Source organism: Pseudopodoces humilis, chromosome 3 (assembly GCF_049639895.1).
Source record: "Pseudopodoces humilis isolate 2021_Gansu_Grassland_sample_001 chromosome 3, ASM4963989v1, whole genome shotgun sequence".
NCBI lineage: Eukaryota > Metazoa > Chordata > Aves > Passeriformes > Paridae > Pseudopodoces > Pseudopodoces humilis.
The window spans coordinates 48,698,402-48,720,931 of NC_142202.1; the positions used below are offsets into that span (position 1 = coordinate 48,698,402).

The 22,530-nt window shown below is 41.2% G+C and overlaps 1 protein-coding gene across 3 annotated transcripts in view; it reads right to left on the bottom strand.

Moving 5' to 3' along the window:
- Positions 1 to 877: 877 nt before the first annotated feature.
- The window catches only part of GRM1 (glutamate metabotropic receptor 1), a 184,417-nt gene continuing 162,764 nt past the window's right edge, over positions 878 to 22,530 (bottom strand). Inside the window, exons 9-10 of one of the 3 annotated variants that reach the window (XM_005518495.2) lie at positions 14,778 to 14,858; positions 4,352 to 4,450 (exon numbers count right to left, since the gene is read on the bottom strand). In XM_005518495.2, coding sequence (XP_005518552.2) covers positions 14,798 to 14,858 — 61 coding nt within the window. In that variant the 3' untranslated portion in view covers positions 4,352 to 4,450; positions 14,778 to 14,797. Of the gene's footprint in view, positions 4,486 to 14,777; positions 14,859 to 22,530 lie in introns of all 3 variants that reach the window. The other 2 variants (XM_088053341.1, XM_005518492.2) reach the window with 2 other exon arrangements.

Sequence of the window (22,530 nt, forward strand, 5' to 3'; positions counted from 1 at the left end):
CTACACTCCTGCATTGCAGCAGTTGTAGGTGGACCAACTCCTCAGACATGGGCTCTTGCAAGGCCAGATCCAAACAAAGAAGCCACAAGCCTATTCACAAGTGTAAAGATAAAAATATCTAGATTTTCTATGTTTAGTGCCGCTTGTTTCTGAAAATCCCAGCAGCACCCCAAAAAGCACCTTGCTGAGGCACAGAGCAGTTCAGGGGTCACCAAAAAGCCACAGTGTTTGTGAGCTGCAGAGCAGGAGTCAGGAGGAGTCCCTGTTCTTGGCTGTATACAGAAGCAGTAAAGGTTGGACACAAAATGCTGGGGTGGATCAATGCCTATCATTTACAGCTGTCAAGAAAGCATGTTGCAGCTTCCCTGATGGGAGAGCCAGACATCTCAAAGACAATTTTCAGAGAAGGGCTGGTGTTTTCCCATGTCCTTGGGAAGCAAAATTTCCTGTCATTTCCCATTGAATTCTCTTCTACTTTTCTGCCTGAATGTATAGTTACAGTGCTTCTGAATTTTATTAGGAAGCCAAAAAGCTGGGTTTTTTTTTTATCTAAGCAAAAATCTTCCATCCCTCCACCATCTCAACTTCATGACACAATTTAATCAATACCTACCTCCATTTAAATATCCCACCATCTCTTATTCATGATGCTGAAACCCCTGGAACAATGAATTAATATACATGACTATATTGAAGAAACAAAAAATTAAAAATTTTGGCATTCTATTTTTAAATAATAAATAGAAAATATTTATTTTACAGCATCTTCAAGATCATTTTGACAAAAAGGCAGTTTTCATCAAGCATTTGACAGACCAAAAGAAAGAACTTCTACAGAAAGCTTCATAGCTCATACAGCTGCATATACAAGGTGAGTTCTTGCTCTGTAGTTATATTTACGTATGTGTGTTTCCAGTTTTAACAATTACAAACTAAAAGCTAATATACTGAATTTCAAGAAAACTCCTACTCATGATATAATTACATTGCAATAATAAAATCAGTGCTTAATATGTTCAAAACAGACAGATATGAAAACAGTATAGTACCTTGCCACATTGCCATCTCCTCGTCTATACAAATCTGTTTTATTTATTTTTCTTATCTCTCTCAGATCTTCAAAGACTGGCTTCTAAGTATCAGCTCTGTGTTACTGACAACATGTTTTTGGAAACAGCACAGCAGATCTTATACTACAATTATTAGAAGATAGAATTCATTGCCAGGGCTGTGATCAGCAAAGAAGATATGGCATTTTTCTCCCTGCTTTAAGGAGTAATAAGCATTTTAAATAAAAGAAACAGCAACAAAAAATATTTCCCCTAAAGGCCCAAAGCAGAACAAAAAATCAACCAACAAACCCTCGGGTGTCTCCAATTCATTATAGAGATGTCAATATAGTGACAAAAACATGTCTTTGGGCAAAGTCATTTCATGCTTTTGACATCAGGATGATGATAGCAGTTGGCCACAAGTAATATTGAAAGGAGCAAACATTGTGAAAAGAGGATGAGAAATACTGGTTTTCAGTATAAGCCAAACCTTCCAATACCAATACTGCATAATTAGGGAAAAACAATGAGATTTGGATCATCAGAGGAGAACTGATAGCAAGCAGGACTTCTTAAAATTCAAGTGAAAAGAAAGAAAAATAGTAGAATTATGATTAATTCAGAAAAACTCTGATAGAATATTCAAAAGAAGCATGTTTAAAATCAGGGTTTACAACTGTATTAACAGGAAGAGATTCCTTTAAAATATTTTTTGAAATAAAGTGTGTAACTGTGGGACAGATTCTCATCCTCAGTTGAATTCAGCAGCAGAAGCAAAGACCATAGCAGCTAAAATCCTGACCTGTGATGTATAATAAGCACATTTATAAATAGGGTTATCATCATTGTAATTAAATTCAGGCCACAGCAATTAGACCTGGACTTTTATCATGCCAGTCATTAGGGAGCTTTGGATTAGGCCCATCTCTAGGAAACACATGAAAGATAGAGGAGGAGGAGGATAGATGACAGAACTACAACTGCCTGGAAGTGACCTTTAAGATGCTATATTGTATATTAAATACAAGAAGTGAAAGCATAAGGAAAGAACATGCAACTAAACACCATAAAGGGTTTAAAAAAACTGTCAACAGCAAAACCTGGGAATTTATGCACACATTAAGCACTGATGAAATTTGCTATCCTGACATGATTTTGTTTTAAATTATCTGAAGCGGTGAAATAGTTCAATCACTTTTCCTGTCTCTCACCTGCAAGATTTCTAAAACACACCTTTTTTTTTTTTTTTGTTAGCCACACTTGCTGCAAAACATGTAAAATAACAAGTTCTCAATGCACTGATTATTAATATCATATGTCTACTTCATAAAATATCTGCCAAACAAAGCACCCTATTATAAGGGTAACGACAGTCTCAGCTTGTATATGAAAAAAAGGATGTGTTAGCACAGCATACAAACCTTCAAAGATCTATCGAATATTTGTAACAACGCCATATAAAAACATGATTTAAACATAAAAATATTCATAGTATATAAGACAATCTTCCAGTGGTAGTTATTGGACATTACTCTTCACACATACCGTACCCACGCATACAGATACACAAACGTACGCTCACTCTCTTGCCTGGGGGCTCCGTGACCCCCAGAGTGGAATTGCCTTTCTCCCAGACTAACAATTGTTGCTCTAAGTAAACAGCTATTTCTCAATGCATTTGATTCCAAAGTAACACAAAGGAATGATGAAATGGCATGGCAAAATACATTGTTGTATGAAAAGATAGTCAATAAATACTGTTCTGCTACAGGAAATGTTGTGTAACAGTTTTGCCACATGGTTTGCAACCTTATACAAAAGGGCAGTTTTTCCAAGTCCTTATCACATTACAAGTACTATGGCAAGGCTTTTGTCAGAAACCTCTTGAGTCTTAACAAGTCATATTTCTTTCTCTGTTCACAATCAACACTAAAAGAAGCCCAAATCCCCCAAAAAGCAGCCTAGTATGAAGAACAAATCGTTCAGATAGGAGTCAGTAAGAGCCATGTGCTTTCACATTATCTCATCTCCTCTACCCAAAATAAAGTTCCCACCTGTAGAAACCAGGAAGAAAATATTTATGCATATATATCTCATATACAAGTAGCTTTGTTCCCCTGCACCACACTCTGCCCTTCCGGCTCCTGGGTGTGTTATTCCCATAGCAGATAGATAGCAGTCATGAGGTGTGCTAATGACTTCTCCAGGTCACACTTCCCAGAGTCCTTTTCAAGCACTGCCAAGAGAGGGTGTGACTAGGTGTGATTATATTTATTTTCCTGCATGTTTATCCGTTTGTTCTTATTTTTTTTTGCTATAGAAGTTGTTCCTTTAGTTTGTGCTTTGTTATGGTTTCCTAGTATTTTCCCAAAGTACAATATTTTTATTTTTCACAGATAGAGAATCTTGAGCCCTCAGAATGGATTTTTTTATTTTCTTTTTGTTTCATTTTAGTTATTTAAGTGCAGGATGAATTTTTTGCCCCGTCATTTGTCACTTTGTTCTCTGCTCTCTCTCTCCCACAGCCCTGGGAGACTCGTCTCCGCAAGTTCTCCCAGGGGGCAGCTGCCGAAGTCCTTCCCATCTTGTCTCTTGCAGCATCTACAGGGTGGACGAGCTTTGCTTATAATCCCTCAGGATGACAGAGGCATAGGTCACATCTGGGGGTGTGCAGAGCACCGACTCCGACACAGGGGAGCTGGGCACGGAGCTGCCCGAAGCCACCGAATCCCGGAAAGGGGACGGGGGTGTCAGCGCCCGAGAGTCTTCTAGAGTCAGTTTGCTGGTTGCCGGCTCCTCATCCTCCTCCTCCTCCTCCTCCTCTGTGTTCTTTTCATACACATATCCCTGAATGAGCTTCACCTTCTCGCTCTCTGCTTCCTCAGCCGGGGGAGACAGGGGCTCCTCACTGAAGGCAGCCACCTGGAAAGGCTGCAAGGGCGGCGGGGGTGGGCAGGGGGGCCGCACGCCATTCCCTGAGCCAGGAGTGGGGAGGACAGCGTTGAAGTCGGGGATGTCGGTGGAAAACTTGTTGACCACTCCTTGCAGCTGGTCCATGAGAGACTGTGGCTGCAGGGGCAGAGTCTTGGGGGACTGCTCAGGCAAGAAGAGTTGGGTTTCTTCCGCCGTGGCCTGCAGCGGGGGGGTCGTTGCCACCCGCCTGTGCACCACCATGGAAGGACTGCTGGACTGGTTGAGGTGAACGGGCTCTCTATCTTCTTCCTCCACCACATTGTACAGAGTCTTACTGCTGATGTCGGTAAAAGTCAGACTTTGGCCGTGGTAGTCTTTAGTGAGGGGTTTGATCACCGCTGTCTGATTGCACCCTGTCTCCTGGTTCTTCACATGCACTGAGAGTCTGTGCCACGTATGTTCCCCCTTTGGATCTTGTCTTCCACCTGGTTCAGACCATGACACAGACTTTCCATTAGAACTATGAATAAAATAAAGATGGTTTATTTGCATTTACATTACGAAGACACAGGCAGTATAACAAACAAGCCTACAAAAATACTGATTGCTTTGCCTCATAAGTAAGCCTCCCCCCTCCAGTTTTTCATGTCCTCCCAGAAACACCACATGAGAAAACAACACTATAATTTTCATCCAAAAGTGATGTTGGTTATCCATCCTACAGCCAACCTGGAAAGGCTAGCCAGCGGGAAGGGCTCTGGGAGAGCGATCTGTGGTTTGAGGACTTGAGCTGTCGGTTGGTATCTAGGTTTGCTCATCATTTTGCAGCGGGGAAGAAAAAACACAGGAAAAAAAAAATCACTGGAAAAGCTTTAATTAAACCTGATTTGCAGCTTATAGGAAATATTTTCAAGCTGTTGGAAGAAAAACAACCCACAGTCATAGCCTTTGGCAAACTGGGTAGAGAGATAAATTGTTGCTAACTCTTCCTTTCCCTTTTATTCCCTCTCCCCCTTAGAAACAGATTAGCTAATAGAGAACTGAAGGACTCCCAGGGCCTCTGTCAGGTAGGAGGTAAATGCACTTCTTCCCAGGTGACTCTTATTTACAAACCAGGCTAAAATTTGGGGACCGAAAACTGTTGTTTTGTGTGGGAAGAGGAACAAGCAGCAGCATGACCATGGTGAATCAAACCCTCTGACTCCTCATACAGGCTGGGTCCCATCAAAACGCTGGGCACTTTGGCCAGGTGAGGATCTGAGAGTCAGCCCTGAGGTTCTGTAGGTTTTTGTGTGTCCCTGTACCCTTGAAGGGAGCAGCACTCAAAGCTGAGTGGCAGTTTGTGAGCAGCTGGTGGGATGGGGAGCTGACCAGTGCTTTAGGGGACCGAGGAACTGTTTAATTGAAGGTCAGGCAGTAGAGACGGTTCACAAATTATAAAATACACTGTCCAGGTGGAAACCAGAGACAGAGAGAATTTATTTCTATTGAGATGATTTATTCAAAGCACCCTTATCTCAGGGATCTCATCCCTCAGGGACCAGATGCAAACAAAGGGTTACATTTCAGACCCTGAGACTGCCGTGCAGATGGGAGACAAAGTGAGTGGGGGGGCTGGCACCGCAGCCTCACCTCCTGCTACTGCACACACCAGAGGAGATCACTTCCCCTAAAGTACTGCAGTATTGCTCTAAGCATTTTACTTTCCTTGCTCAGACTCTCGTGGTTCTCTTTTTTAAGGAGTAAATAATTGCCACTTGAATTTTATAAAAAAACCCCATATTGACTGATTTTGTCATAGCTGGAAGAGACTGGTGCAACACATATAGTGTTGTAAATCTGTCAAAACAGAAAAGAAATATACATGACAATGTGTCATTTTTCTGTCGAGCACTAAGTACTCCTGGAGAAAAAAAAAGTGGATTTTAGGTGGATCCAAGCTGGGAAGCTCATCTCCAACTCCAGACTCCAAATGCTGGACCTGTGACTCACCACCTCTGTGGGAACTGGGGCACATGAAAGGGCCAATCTAAAAAATTCATAACTCCCCAAAGCATGTAGTTGGTAAGACCTGGAGCTGTTTTGATTTAGAGCTTTAACCTAAGAAATAAGACAGCCACATTCCCAGCTGAAGAAGGAAACCTCTATATTATAGTGATCAATGAAAAGATAAGAATGAAAGTTTAGAAACATTCCTGTTTTGATCAAATGAGCTATGGTACGACTTTTTTTTTTTTTTCTTTGAAGTGCTATAAAGAAAAGCAAATGAGTGTATCTCTTGGGTGTGAAAGATTTTTAAAGTAATGTTTAACATGCCAAGAACAGCAAACTCCTCACACAGAAACACATTTGGTCTACTTTAACTTCAAAACAAGTCTCTTCTTGTAGAGAGGAAAATAAGTCAAGTGCTCTTGTATTTCGCTGATGCTGTGGCTTACAAATACTGCAAAGGGCTTTTCTAAAAAATTATGATAATTATCTGTTTCCTTTTATGCTAAGTCCACTTCTGCATCATTTGTTACTTCATATCTAGTTTTGGTGCATCGCCTTACTTTTGAATCCCTCCTCACACCATCTGTTTTTTCTCTATCTCATTTTATTTCCAAGATTTTTTATTTTACATCAAAGGCAAGCACAGCTATTTTAAGGAAATCACTACCTCTGTCTTCAAGTCTTGCTCCTATTTAATTCATTTCCCTCTCCCTCACTCTCAAATTCTGCTCTTACTTCTTTCTTCTGTAACACTCCAGAGTCTCAAGTCAATGGCCATGCTTAAACTGTGCTGGGACTGCAATGTCCAAATGTGAGCAAATAATTTCATCAGGATTTGTCTGGTAGCAACTTGGTCCTTGGGAAGAGCTGGTGCTGCTGACACACCTTGCCTCTGCTTGCCAGACCTTACTGCTCATGGCTCCAATGGCCTCATGACAAAGAGCTTTAGGGCTGCAGGGGCACTCTGGGATCCATTTGACAAGATCCATGGATTATTTGCCTCAGATTATTGTTCCAGCTCTTTCTCTCTATTTGCTCTTCTTGCTATGTCCAAGCTCTGCTAGCCTGTAAATGAGGTGGATGACTCCACTTTGAGATGGAGTCCCAAGCCTGTCATAGAAATATCTGAGCTCTGTCTTACTGGATGGTTGGCAGGGGATCACACTGAGTTTGACACATTCAGGCAGAATTCATTGTTAACATGCAAGAAAAGGACTTGTTATGCTGGAACAAAAAGCAGCCATCTTGAATATCATTAATTGACATTTAGACAAAAAACAAAAAAAAAAAGCGAAGATGGATCTGCAAAAGTTCAGACCTGAACTGAGTCTCAGTGAGAGAAAGAGTTGTCTCACTTGTGCAAAGCAATGATGACAATCCTGACTGCATGGCCACCATTTGCTAAGGGATTGCCTCTTTTGAAGGAGACATCCACTGGAGAAGGTCAAGATCAAAATAATCTGCCTGGAATAATGGAAGAAGGGAAGGTTTTCCACACAAAGGCAAGAGAGGGTACCACAAGAGAGCACACACAGCTGGGGTATAGGAAACCTGATGTTCAATTTTGCAGTGACGAGATGGCACCAAGTGGTGGTTTCTTCATTTAATCGATAGGATGATTCATGACATGTCCAGTTCATGTCCACCATGTATTTATTCATCTTTCCTAACTCTGTCCTTTCTCCTCTCAATTTGTCATGGGATTTAGACTTCACACTTTCTGCATAGAATTGAACTTCTTGGAGTCTCAAGGGATCTTTTGCTTCTAATACATGCACAGATCTTTTTATCATACTCTCTGCATGACTCTGGGGCACTTTCAGCTTTTTTTCTTTATTATAGACAATAAACAGGATGGAAAACAACTTCAGATCCTAATAGTTACTTGCTTTCTTTACATTCTTTAAAAGAACCAATTCACCCAAGTCTGAGACTATGGTTCAAAATATTCGGTTCAAAAAGGTTCAGAATGCCTGCCCAACAGTAGCACATGCCTATAACTTGTTAGACAGCTCACTGTTCATTGTTAAGCATCTCCAGATGCACAAAATCTGTCCCCTCCTTGTGAGCAGGAGCTCCCCAGACCCAAGTCCAGTTTCAGGTCAAGAACAGAGTCCTGCTCTTGCCAGTTCCTAGAGGATCTGACCTTGCTGGCTCCCTCGGAGCAGTGTCAAGTCTGTGTACTCCACAACAGTTGGTTCCTCTCCATACTGCAGGATTCTGAAGATGCCTTACTTTAGATGTTGGATAGAAAAGGTTTCTTACATCTCAGAGGCTGAGTGCTTCTGAGGTGAAAAATTATTGACCCGTTAGTCTAAGATAAGTTAGAGATCCAGGGCACAGAGAATTAAATCACCTTTGAATCCTGAGTTGAGTGCCTGAAACTTTGTCTTTTTGTTTTGTTTTTTTCCATTATTTTTTTCCTCTTGGACATTTAATGCATAATAATCCCTAATTGATAACACATTAAATAGTTAAGCAGAGTGGTATATGTTCTGATGAGGTTAACTCCAAGAACCCACAGGCTGGAAAATGGCTTCAGATGCTGTCAGGCAAAATGCTTGAGAAAGAGCCCTTTCTGTTAAACAGGAAGGAACATTCTTTGACCTGTTAAGAGTTCATCCCCTGTTTGGTCCTTTCAGAAGTGGTGGTCTGCAATCTTCTCCAAGTGGCCATGACCTGAGGAAGAACCTTAAGCTTGCTGAGACAAATGATAGTTATTTGAGCCAGCTTGGTGGTGTTAGACAAGAGAGAGCACAGATTTATTATATAAGGCTGTTTTCTGGGATTTTTTTTAAGCAACAATGGCAATTAACTGGAGGAAGAGATCATAGAAGAAATAATAAATATTACCTGTCTTTCATTGCCAGCCCAATGCTTTGGCCCAACCTACCTCCTCCTAGTAGTCACTGTAGTAACTGAAATGCCACAGCCAGTAGGAAGCACTGGGATAACCTGTCAGTCCCTTCTATCATGATGAAATTTTAGGAGTTAATATAAAATGCAAACTGAGAAGCCTACCAACTTTGTAAGGAAAACTTAACTCTGAAACAAACCCTGAACTGTCTTACTAGCAACCAGAGGAGGTCAGTGTCAGGTACAGCCCAGTCACCAAATGCTGCTTCTCCCTTCAGAGAGCCCCGTTACAGCCGCTGACAGCTGGCTCTGGAGCGCAGCACATGCACAGCTGTCCCTGGGCACTGACACAGAGGTTACCAGCCTTTGGAGGAGTGGGACGCAGAGCAAGAAGAAATGCCCTGTTCAAAGAAACTTTCTCATCCCCATACAACTCTTGCTGATTGATGCCGTCGTAGGGGAGCCAGTGGAGGAGTTTCTGCTCTGCCACAAAGGCAGTAAGAAAACTACAAACTTTCTCCACCTCTGCAGTCATGTAAGTGGCAATGAGCCTGACTAAATCTCTGTCCCATTGCTGCCTCACTGTTCCCAGGGCCTAAGCTAACAAGCCTAAAATTTAAGACTAATACCTGCACTGCAGCACACTGCAGGTGCTTTGTTGGTATCCCCAAGGTGTCTTCCATTATTGTCTCCATTTCAGTAAGGCCGCTGGGGCATGAAATTTGATTAAGGGAGTGAGCAGATTTTAATCCAGGGTAGTGATATGTCCCTGCACTGAGCAGCTGCTCCTCTCAGAGCTGCCACAGCCAGCCCTGATGCTCATTAGCAAAGCAAGCCATGCTGGTCTGCATGTTCCTACAAGCCTAACTTCTAAATACTGGTTCTAGGGACTCATCTCTGAAACCTGGGTTGGTAAAACTTCTCTGTACTCTCTCATGAGTGAGGGAGCCATCATCAACCACATCTTGTGCATGCTCAGGATTTTTGCCTCCTATAATCACCTAAATGAAAAAAGAATCACAAACCAATTTCAGCCTTAGCTCGTTTACACTATAATCTCTATCTTGTGGCAAGAGGAATTTAAAACTGTTCTCACAGCATGGCTCCAATGCTTTTGTTAGTGATGTATAATTAGAGCAAGGTTTAACCTCCCACTTGTGTTTCTGGAAATTTAAAATTTAAACTACTTAACTAACTTTTCCTTGTTGTTCCCCTCCCCCCCCCCCCCGCCCCTCTGCTTTTTTTTTTTTTGGACACAATTGCCTTGGACATATTGGTCAAAATATTCTATTTAAATTAGAGCACTGCTTTAAATGTATGATGAAAACTGCTGCACAAAATATAGGAAAACATAATGCTGTCACACTGTCTTGCCAGGGTAGAACTTGATGATATTTAGAGGTGTTGTGAGTGAGATCAAGTCCAGAGCTGCCTTTCCAACTCTCTATCTAGCCACTGGTTTATGTAAAATAAATGTAACATATTAATTTCCTTCATAAGTTACTCTGATGCAGAAGTTAAGTATTGCTTTGTCTGAGTTACACATAGGCTTTCTAATGTATATTGACCCTATTGATAATTGGGGTATTTTTCTCTTCTTTAAATGGAAATTTTAATATTATAAAGTCTGTAATGTGGATGCAGTAGCTGTGCCGAGGCTGAGCACCCTATGATGAGATCCTGGTTTCCATCCACAGGGGCTCCAGGCTGGGATCAGACCCTTGGGCAGGATCAGAAGCTGGCAGCCCCCCTCACCTCTCTGCTCTGGTCACCCAGATGGGGAAAGCTGGATCCAGGACTCACTGGATCACTCACTTAATGTTTGTGCTACCATAGAAGTGAATTGCTGCTAGGCTCATACCTGGCCCTAGGGGTAGGGAATTACCTCCAAATCCAACAGCTCAGATACAGCCAAGTGTCCCAAAATAAGTAGATTTATTCACTTTGAGACTTACCAATAATTTTTATGTACAAAGGTGCTTTTGTACAGCTTTGAATTTGGGGGGGGGGGGGGGGGGGGGCAGTGAGGAGAGAAATGGGCAGTGCATTGCTTCAGTGTATTTGAAGTCTCACAATTTCAGCATGTATCACAGATCTACCTTGCTCAACAGAGATGTGAGAATATTACACTGATCATGTATATGAAGGTCTGACTGATAATTATAATTACTACTAGAAATTTGTAGTCTCATTTGAAATACAGAAGTTGTGTCACATTTCAGTCATCCAATATTGGTGAAAAAATTTGCTACACCTGTGTGTTCATTAGGTATTTTGAAAAACAATATCAAATAACTACTGAAGTGTTGCTTTGAGAAAACAATCTAATAGATAATACTAAGTTCAGGATAATAAACAATTTGTCAGAAACAGCAAGAAAATTCATCCATTGTTCAAGAAATGAAGATGAGAAACCTGCAAATCAAAGTGAAATTAAAGTGTTCTTAGTAGTGAATAGCTTTTGAATCTGTTTATTTTATTTTTATTAATAAGTAAACCCCACTGCATATTCAGAATGAATTCATCCTACTGAATTATTTTTGTATTTTATTAAGGATAATAAAGTTAATGAAATAATAGTGTAAATCATCATAGGTCCTCTGTTATCAAGGAAGAAGCACATTTGTGTTATCTGAAGGTGTGTTTCATGCTTCAAATTCAAATAAATGTTTATGACAGTGCAGCCAATGCCAATGCCTGAGCTGAAGAATTTATTCTGACAGGCTCAGAAGAGAGCTCAGTTGATAGAACCTGAAAACTGAAAAGTACAATGTTTTGAGCAAAGGAACCTGGAAAGCTTAGGAACATTTGAAGAAAATGCTAGAATTAAATTCATTTACAAAAAGTGTAGGTGGGTGCAACTGAGGCAAAATAGTTTTGTAGGACTGTGAAGATCAAGAACCTTTAAAAAACATTTTTTCAAAAGAAATGCCATGGAGCTGCTGTTGAATAAGAAGCACTAATTAATGAGCTTTGAATAGAATAAAACCATGAAAATTGCCCATGAATTCTGTATTCCTCACTCAAAAAAATGGGGAATACAGAATTCATTCAAAAGCATTCAAAAGCACCACACCATGGTGCAGAGATCAGGAGGTCTTTCCTATGAATGCAGTTTAATAGTAATTAAGACAGTTGGAGGTTTTTCCTTGCTTTCTGTAATCCTCTGTGGTTCTGATGGAAAATTATTTGGGTCACCATGATTTTACCAAAAAGATACTGACAAACTGAAAGCTGTATAGTGAACAGCAATAAAAAAAACCACTGGGGACATAGGATAGAGTGCGTGAGATAAAACTAAAATAACTGAATATATTCTGTTTTTTTTCAAGCATCTGAAAAGCATTAGCACCAAGGCTGATAGGTATTTCACATGGCATAGAGGTGCCCAACTGAGACCCCTAAATGAAGCTACAAAAGGGTCAAATTATACTTCACGCCCAGCATATTTCCTAGTCAATAGCTGTATCAGAGAAGGAATAATTCCTGATGAACAGAAAAGCCTGTTGCCCTGGATATTTCCTGACAAAAAGTGTGTAACCCTTGCAGGGGTAGTGGTCAATGAGGTCCTTCTTCCACAATAACTTGTCAGATTCTCTGGAATGCTTGAGAATAACATAAATATCCAACAGTTTAAACGGGGCTTAAAGGGCCATCAGAGTTGCCTTAACATGCCAGAATTTTGAGTGCTTAACCCTGTGGCAAACTTAGCCGAGTTGCCACAGGAAGCTTAGTCATGAGGCCTCTTGTTTGTAATGTACAGCTCTCCCTAATAGGCTGCAGTAGATAGAGCAGCCTGTGAAGCCTGTGGGGTTTTTGGGTGTATCTGAAGGTTTCCATGGTAACAAATGTGCAGTTTCTGAAGAAAAGAGCCCTGAAACTCCGAGCTGATGCTTCTGGGTTTTCTTAATACCATAATAAAATGTTACGATTCTGTATTTTGATGATTCTGCATTTCTAACCATCTCCAGCACTGTATGGAGAATGGAAATGAACATTAGTGAAAAAAATTATGCTAAGTACTATATGCATCAAAACACAAGACAGCTTCAAGAGTCTGCATCTCCTTCCTTGTAGGTGGGAGCTGAGGGAAGCCACAGCACGCATGGTGATTTCTAGCATGTTGGGATGACGAAGCAGGGCCTCCTAAGGAAAATCTGTTCTTACAAACTGCTGGAGTTCTGCTGAATGAGACTGAGGCTGGAGAGCAGGTGGTGATGATGGACAGCTGGTGATATGATGGACAATTTGCTGCTCCAACTGGGCTGTGTGGCCACAGGGAGCACAGGTTTCTGGTGGAGGACATGCCCTTCCCTGAGCCACAGTGCCAGGCCTCTGAACACATCGGCTCTGGCTGAAGGGAGAGAGAAGCCAGAGGAGCAGGGAAGGGCAGAGAAGACAAAATAGCAAGCTTCATGCTCAGCAGATCAGAAAAGCTCCCCTGTTTCTTGAAGCAGCTTCCACGAGCATTTGCAGACCCATTGACAGGTTGAAGTCCCATCAGAGGTGTTTCTCAGGAGCTCAGGAGGATAAGGATTATTTTTTTTTTTCCCAAACTGAAAAAAAATATCCCAAGCATGGTCATGCAAAAAACAGGAGGTTCAGTTTTCCCTGTGTTCAGGAGTTTCACAGCTTGTGCCCATGCTTTCTTGAATAGAATCTCTTGTTGCATTTGCTTTTTCCTCCTAATAGTATGCCTGTGTTGGACTCCCATTTGAATTTCCAGACAGACAATTGGTGATCTGTACCCTGAGACTCTGCAGCATTTGTTACAGTTCAGAAAAGAGGGGCATACTGTTCTGACTAGAAGATAGTAACAAATAGTTTGTACTGCTCCTTACACTGCCTATTACAGTTTGCCTTTCAGGGTGCCAAATCTAGTTGCTGCACAAGCCCTGTAAACCCATCACGACTGCTGCAAATGTACGATGAGTTTTGTGGATTTCTTCTGATCTGCAAATCAGAGGGGCAGGTTGGATTGAATTAATATTGTTGCTGCATGTCCACAAATTGCATAGACTCTCACAGACATACACAGAGCTAGGATGCTTTGCACTGCCCAGAGCAGTGCAACAGCATCTCTGGTTGCAGCGAGCAGCACTGCCCAAAATGCTGTGTCAGTGGATCACAAGCATCTTTCCACCAAGTCACTGCACAATCTTCCCTGGGGCAGGGAGCAGGACTGTTTCACATCTGCTGCTTATCAGATAGAAATGAGTACAGATCTAGAAGAAATGAGGTGAAGCCTTTCTGTTTTTGCAACTGCTAGCTTATTTTCTCCACAGTGTTTGTGTTTGCTCAGAGAGGGCAGTATTTGCTCTTCTTGCTTCTGAAGAGCTGAACTTCTCTATTATTCTTTGCTGAATGCAGAACTATGCAGAATCTGAACATCTTTCAGAAATTACAACAGAAAAAATGATTCATTGCTATTATTTTGAGATGCTGTTTGTTCCTATGCCAAGTCCTGCTGGTTTTATTTACATGTGCCTTCTTGTGATTTCCCTGTTTTCTGCAAATCCCACCAAACAAGTGCTTTCTGTGTTCCCTCTGCTGGGTCTGCAGCCATGGTTAGCTAACAAGCACAGGTTAGCAAGAGCTGCGCACGGCAAAGGTGTCTCGCCATGTAAAGCACACAGGATAGTGTCATCTCTATGCAAAACTATGAAAAGGAGAAAAATGTTGGCTAAATGGAAAAAGAAGATTAAATTAGTACAAAAAAAGAGGACATATTTGCAAAGTTGTAGGCGTTTCAAAATAAAAAAGTAAGAGCTGCAAAAAAATTATTCAGTGTCCTCTTCATCAAATCTGGACAATGTTTGAAGTACTGTGTGAAACAAGGGGACATAAGCAAATTTCCCATCTTTAACGGCATGCACCACATTTGTCCCATCATTAGACATAGTAAACCAATGAGAAAAAGAAAGCAAGGGGTAAAACCACTCTTTGTCATGCAGCTTCTCTTACACATTCACTGCAGGGATTTTTCAAAGCTGCACATGTGCCGACGGACACTGGCTGGTGGGCGAGAACTCTGGCTGCCTCTTCCTGAAGATTGAAAAGAAAAAGACACCCAGTGAGTGGCTATATACATGTGCACACATGGTGGCTATACCACTCAATAGGTGCCTGTCCTTGACCTATGGCTGTGGGCTTTCCCATCTTCTATCATCTTGTCACCTCAACTTCCACATAGATTTCTCCTTGGCTCCAGCACAATACTGTTTAAAATAGATTTTCATGATGTTCATTCTGCTTCCTGTGCTGAGCCTCGATGCACTTTACATACCAGATGGCAGGGCTGCTGTGCATCTAGCTGTCAGAGGAACTTCACCCCTGGTATTCTCAATATAGGATGAAATGATGAAAAAAGGAGCACCTGCCCTTCACATCATATTTACAAAAGCATCACCAAAAGCTTTTGCTGGTGGGGTTTTTAATATATACTTAGCTGCTGCCTTTTCCTTTGTCTCTCTTCCTCTAATCTGTTTTTCTAAATGTTTCTTTTACTTTCAGAGCATTGGCTGAATAGTCACTAACTTTCATTATATGTGATTTCACTGCTGTGCTTCTTTTTTTTTTAAAGGAAGCATTGGGTTTATTGAGGTAGACACAAAATGAATAGTCTCCTAAGCACTTTATCTGCAATGGTAATTCAATACAGAATTGCAGATTGCAGTTCGGGCTGTTAATATAGGATGATTTCCACTTCATTTTTCTTTTCTTCCTTGCCCTGTCAAGCAGATGCAAATTCTCCTTTGTGTTCCCCAGTATCAATAAAAATAGTATACACACACGCACGTGCTTTGACAAAAATCTCAGGTATTTTTGCACATGGAATGTATCACTGAATTTCTGAAAAAAATAAAATAAAATAAAATAAAACCATCATTGTATTGCAAATAAAATGCAAATCGAAATTCAGCATGTCTCCCCATCAAACAGTCATAGTGCATGCTTGCCAGACTTCCATGTACCTCAAAATGACAGATTCATGGATGGTGTGTGCATGTACTACATACTCAGTACATGAGCTGAACAAGCCATCCTTCTCACCACGTTCTAAAGCACAGGAGCACAGCATGATGTACACAGAACACATGCATTCCCATTTGGGAGTGGTAGACGCCTGGAGATGACTTCTGAACTATTATGAATAAAACACAAATAAGACATTCTGCTGAGCAATTTTGCCAGCCTGATTACTTTGAAGCCTCTAGAAAAATTAAATTTCTTGCCAGGTGTAATGAGATCACTAAGATTTGAAAATTTAAAAGTGATCATGATTAGGAACTTAGCTACTATGCTCTCTCCTCTGCCTTATTAAAGTTACAGGGATTATTATGCTTCTGATTAGACAGAATATTCACCACCTCTATAGTCTTCCAATTTTCTTAATCAACTGAGAGATTAAGAGCTTTCTACTTCCCGTGCTTTTTGTTCAGTCCCAGGAGCTAATTTTACAAAACAGGTAGCAACCTGCAGTTGATTATCTGAGAGAAAAGCCCAGATCTAAATGTATTTCACACACTTGCAGTGCTGTATGCTCAACAGAAGGCACACAGCACTGACAGCCGTGCTTAGGACCATGGAAAATGTGGAAGGCTTTTGTTTCAGAGCACTGCCTGGAACTTGGATCTTTTTGAGTCAACAGGCTTTGGCAGCCGTCATTCCTCAACTGCTGCCATTTGATGTCATTTATGACTTACTTAGCTGCACCCCCTTTGTGTTTTTTCTTATTCATATAAATCCCTGTAGTGAGTTCAGAGCATTTGGTTCTCCAAGCTTTGGGCATTTGTAGGTCTTGTTATGAAATCCTTGTAAGTGAAAGGAAGAAAGAAGCCTGCTTCCTCAAGCAGTTCAAAATGCCTCAAAACATGTTCAAAATACAGCAAGCTCCACTCTTACTTTGACTGCAGCTGTGCTCCTCAGCCAAAATCAGACACAGACGTTACAGCTAATAGAGAATGCAAACCCCAAATGCCTGGACAGGTTTGCATTCTGGAGGAGGTTGTTGCTGTTGTTAAAATGCTGTCAAACTCCATCAAAGCAGTGCTCTGCCTTTTGATCAAGGTCAAGGGTGATCCCTACATGATGATTCACAGCATACATACAACAGAAATCACCTAAGTCTCAGAGTTCATGCTTTAGTAGAATTTGAATTTATAGTGAAATTTAGATTTATAGTATGGGAAATGGAGTGCATGTATTTCATTTGTTTGTATTTCAGTGAATTATTTTCCAATTATCAAATCAATGCCAACTGTAAAAATAATAATAAAAACTTTTGATGCACTGAATATGAAGTATCCTTGTAGGTTTTCTTTTATCTCCTTAGTAGTGCGTGCTTATACTGTGGAGCTGTGATGCAGAATTAATGCCCAGATCTCTATACTTTTCTTTTTTTTTTTCCTTTATTTTTAATGATGACAATGTATCCCTGCTTCTTTCTCCTAGCCTTGCAGGCAATAATGGCAGTTCACATACATTTCTCTGGTTATAAAACATTAGATACTCTGCCCATCTTTACAATATGAGGATTAATGAGTCATTTTGAGGGCAGTCTTCTCAAGGGTAATTCCTGCCGAGTAGTTATTTGTATCCTGAGCCTAGAGGCAGGATGGATCTTCTGTGCATTTGAACAAGGAGCTGGCATACCATCATGAAAGTGTCTGAGTTGCTTTATAAGGAACCCCTGGGTGCAATAACAGGGAGTCTGGCAGAGGAAGCAGGGTGGCAGTGCAGAGGGCTCCTGAAAGAAGTGGCTTAATTGCTTTACTTTATGTTCTTTGAAGCAGAAAAATGCTTCTGGCTAGTCATTCAGAACAGGGTAGGTAACAAGCCTGTTGAAATTTGCAGTGAGGAATATAAAGGATCTGAGGGAAGAGTCACTCTTGCCACCATTTTTCCTCTTAAGTGTAAATGAATCATCCCACGAGGCAAACAGCTGCGTCAGGATTATAGGAAGTGTAAATTGCTATCTGCAATGTTTTACGTCTGAACAGCTGTTAAACTAGAAACATTCACCTTCTGCTCTGGAATTACTCTCTCTGCTCAATCAGACTCCCCAACAGGCACAAATTGAATGAATCTATCTGGTGCCCAAGAAAACTGAGATGCAGTACACTGTGCTACTTATCTTTTGAAGTCATGGTCAGAGATCCTCCTCACTAGCTGTAAAAAAATCTTTCACGTTCCCCACATGAAAAAAGTACAGAATAGCATATCACCAGCATTTGTAATATCTTGTTTGACAACTGACCATTAATAACATTAGGAAGAAAGTAAAGTGGGGAGGATAGTCAAGGGAATTTAAGTGATAGCCCTGAATAAATTCCTCATTTTAAGAACTTATATATAACTCCTAGCTGTAGTGCAGGAAAGGAGAAGGAAGAAGCCTTGCACTGTGTGCCCTTGGCACACTGCCTCACATTCAAGAGCAGCTCCTGCTTCAACACTCAGACTGGCTGCCCTCTGCACTCCCAAAGACTATCTCAGCAGCACCACAAACTTTCTGGTCTGCATTTCAACTCCTCAGAGCTCTAGCAGTCTGCAAGGTGACTGGGTAGGCAAGCAAACCTCATGTCAGAACCAGGCCACTAAAGTGTTCAACCAAACTCTCATCCCAAATCCTCATGCCTCTCCAGTTCCAGCATCTTCCTAAGCAGAAGAATGTTCCTCTTCAGATGTTTGTGTCCTTGAAAGGTCAGGTTTTATGTACAGCTGTCATGGCTGGATCAAAAGATATCTACATAAAAAGAAGCAAGGCCATGCGCTTTTGCTGTAGGATGATGAGTTGAATTTTCAATGCCTTTTGTATGAGGTAGAACCTGATAGAAGATTTCTAAGCCAATCAATGAAGTTGGAAAGATGGGCAGATTCTTGGTACAAATTAATTTTGAAAACACAAGTCCTGAATTCCAGTCTAAGAGATGTCTGTAAATAATTGCTTTGGGTTTTAAATTAATTATGCTAATCAATGGCACAGCAAAAAGTTTGGGAGAGAAGAGCTGTGTATAGAAAGGAATCTATAGGGTTATTCACCCTCACACAGAAGAGTGAGGCATGTGGATAATTATCACCCACAGAGGACTGAGAAGCCGGAGGGATTTCATGGCATACCCTTTCTGTCGAGGTGTGAGCATCTGCTGAAGAGGACAGAAGGGTCAAGGTCACCAAGGAAAACATAATCCCAGAAGGATGCCCAGAAAGACCTGGCACTGAGCTGGATAGTGAAGATGGAGGGAAGGCTGTGTGTCCTTCAGGTCACCGCAGGGCAGCAGAAGCCAGCTGTGTGCTGGGGGAGAGCTCTGGCCCTCCCCAGTTGCTCCCTTCTGCTACTCCACCTTCCCCTCTGTGTCAGCACAACCCTTGGTGCAATTATTCAATCATCTGGCAGGGAATGACAGGGACAACTAATCTGGGTCACAACTATGCCAGAAAAAGAAAGGAGAAAAAAAACCCTTCTAATTTCCCAATTTGAGTTCACAGCATGGCTGTCCAGATTCTTGTCCCTGCATAGATGAAGTGATGGCATGGGATAAAGGAAGGCTTTGAGTGTCAGTTCTGGCTTACAGCAGCTTAAAGCATTTGTGGATTTACAGGCTATGATAGCCCAAAGTAGCTGCAGGAAAATCTCTTGGCTGTTTGGGATGGTGGCACGAGAGATTTTTGAGATAACTTATGTAACACTAAGGATTAAGAAATGTATATAGCCTTTTGTTTCAGAGGCTATGGGAAAGTGCAGGAGGAAGGACTGCTCAGTGCCTGGGGAGCACAGAGATGCCTGGGGACACACCAGAGCCTGTACTGGGCCCGGTGCAGGAGCTCTGACTGCACACCCAGGCAATCCCTCACTCCAGCCCACAAATGAACATGCCAGCTGGGCACGAGAGCCCATGGCTCAGCAGGGCTAATGCCACCCACACACCTCGTCTGCTCTCTGGGCACGTCCTGCGGCGTGTGCGTCGCTGTGGCCGTGCTTTCATGAGTACCCCCCTGTCAGTCCTTGTCAGTCTGCTTGAGGTGCATAACCCCCCTACAGGGGTCTCCACAGCCTATGGGATTTGCTTTCTTTGGTTTGGTTGGTTGTTTCCTGGGTGTGTTTGTATCTGGTTAACTTGTCTGGGGGGCTTTGAGTTGCAAAAAATGAGTAATGTGAAATAAGTCCCAATTTCCAGACAATCCTTTCTCTGCGAATGCAAGGCTTGCAAGCCAGCCAGAATAGGCTGAATGGAACTACCTGAAGATTTGGGTTGTACAAGGGAAATAAATGGCTAGAAGATAACATATAAAAAAAAATAAATCTGTTCAAGTAGAGGGGAAGACTAACAAGAACACCAAGTAAGAAAGTGTGAACATTCTTGGCTTTAATACACCAAGGACGAGGAAAGATTTATAGTGTTGGGTAAAGAGAAGGAGGATGTACTAACTAGAAGGTGGCTTGTAGATGATTATTTAAACTGAACCTGAGATTCTCTGGGGCTTATCAGACTGAAATTGCAAACACCAGCAAACAATCTACTAGTGAGGAGTTGCTATAATCAGATCGAGGGGCACTTGTTTTGATAGAGTTTATGATCAGCTTTGACATCTCTGGCTGTGGTGCTGCAGCATAGCTGTGCTAAACTAATAATTTGCTGCTGAAAGGGACAACTCTCACCCCTGTTCCCCAAACCATGGGCATCAGGGACAGTTTATCTGGTGCTGACATTAGTGCTTATCTGACCTTGAAATCAGGCTCAAGGATTTCAACAGACAGTAATTCATTTTCTTTTTTCCTCTTTCTAAGGTTAATTTTATAAGGTGGAAGAAAGCCACATTCTGCACACCACAGAAAAAAAGAACCACAGAGAGCAGAGAAGGGGAAACAGCTTAAGAAGAGATAAACTGAAGCAGTTAGCTAGAAATGGTAAATTATCTATAAAGAACTAACAAGAAACCTGGAGTTTTCAGTTGTCAAGTGGGCTTTAAAGTGAAAAATTGTGTGATTACTTTCAGCCTGCACAATTGTTTGCTGTTTACAGTGATAATGACTTTTAACCTATGTTTGTCAGGTGTGGGAGGCTGAATGCCAGAGCACGTATATGCTCTGAAGAATTAGTTGACTTGTTATTTCAAAATTAAATAGTCTCTAACAACTTTAATGTGGAGGCAGATGTTATATTGATGCAACATACTTTCAACCCACACTTACAGAGGTTTCTTAGAGTCCTTTGGCACAGCAGAGTACCTAGCTTCTCATGCTGGCCATGTTTATTAGTGACCCTTTGACAGTATATGTCCTCGGTGTGGTGGAGTCTGTTCTACAGACAAACCTTGGTCTGAAAACCCTAAAAAAAGATATTACAATGAAGAATTTTCCCATTCTGAGTCCTTGAGGCACAGAGGTAAGAACATAGAGAACAGAAGGGAATATGGTCAGATCTCTGCTCTGGGTGTGAATAGTTTTCCATGTGTTTGGGACAGAGGAAAAACAGAATCAGAAGACAAGTGAAAAAAGCATCACTCCATACTAGCTAAAAAAAGAAAAAAAAAAAAATCATCACTCTTCCCTTTACAAACTCTTAAATCCCCAAGAAAAAAATATAAGAAAGCAAGTTGCTCCATTACTCATGTCTGAGGGACAGACATTTAGCAAGACTACACCCAGATTTTGGACTGAGTGGTGCACCAGAAGTTAGTCTTTGCTTTGCCATATCCATCATATCCATAGACAGGTATTTGTAAATGAACATGTCTGAATCTGCAGATTTAATTTCTAAGAGGGTGTAGAATGATGCCCACCTACATTGCCTTAACAGAGACAGACCATCTTCTCTCTCTGGGGACAGGATTCATTTGTGAATTACAGTGTCTGGCAAAAAATCATTTGCTTTGTCAGCATATGATCATAATATCTGCAGTTTGTCTTGAGGTGTTTTGTTTTGTGAGGCATCCCGGAACAAAGGGGAGAGCTCATCACAAGAAGGGATAAACTTGGACAAGCCAGAATGCAAAATGCCTTTCTCATCAGTGAAAGAGAAGACATGCAAGTGTTGTCCCCTTCTTGGACTCTTATGTGCCTCTTATGTTTCCCTTATTTGCAGGGAAAAGGATTAAATAAATAAGTAGTACTTCTGCATTTCACATTAGTAACTTTGTACTGAATTGTTGGGATGAATCAAAGGTATTTTTCAGATGTCTTAATTTGAGAGAAGAAACAAACTCTGGTATTAACTATATATAGATGTGTATAATACTTGTGCTGTTTTATAGTCTTGTTCTTACATAAAGAATATCAGAGGATATCAATATAACATGATATCTTTCAGTACCCAAGTTTTTTCACCCCTAAATTAGCTCAAAGATGTATGAAATCACAAGGTGGCTCAGAGACCGCTGCAGAATAAATGCTTGGAGAACACCCTGCATGTTTATTCTAGCAAGTATTTGTACATGAATTTATCACGTATTTGTGAAATGTCACAGCTCCCTTTGTTTCTGCTGAGGTGAGGTAAGCAACAGTGGCATAGGCTGAAACATCTCACTTTGAGAATAGAAAGGAGGTAAACTGCATTCTTGACTTTAAAAATGTTAAAATGACCTCTAAAAGACTTGTATTTTAGTTCTTTATTCTATTTCCATTTTATATTTCAGAGCACCACTCACATACCACATGGATTTGGGGATTGTTTTTATTCCTAAGGGTGTGCTTATGAGAGTTGGAACCTGATTTCTA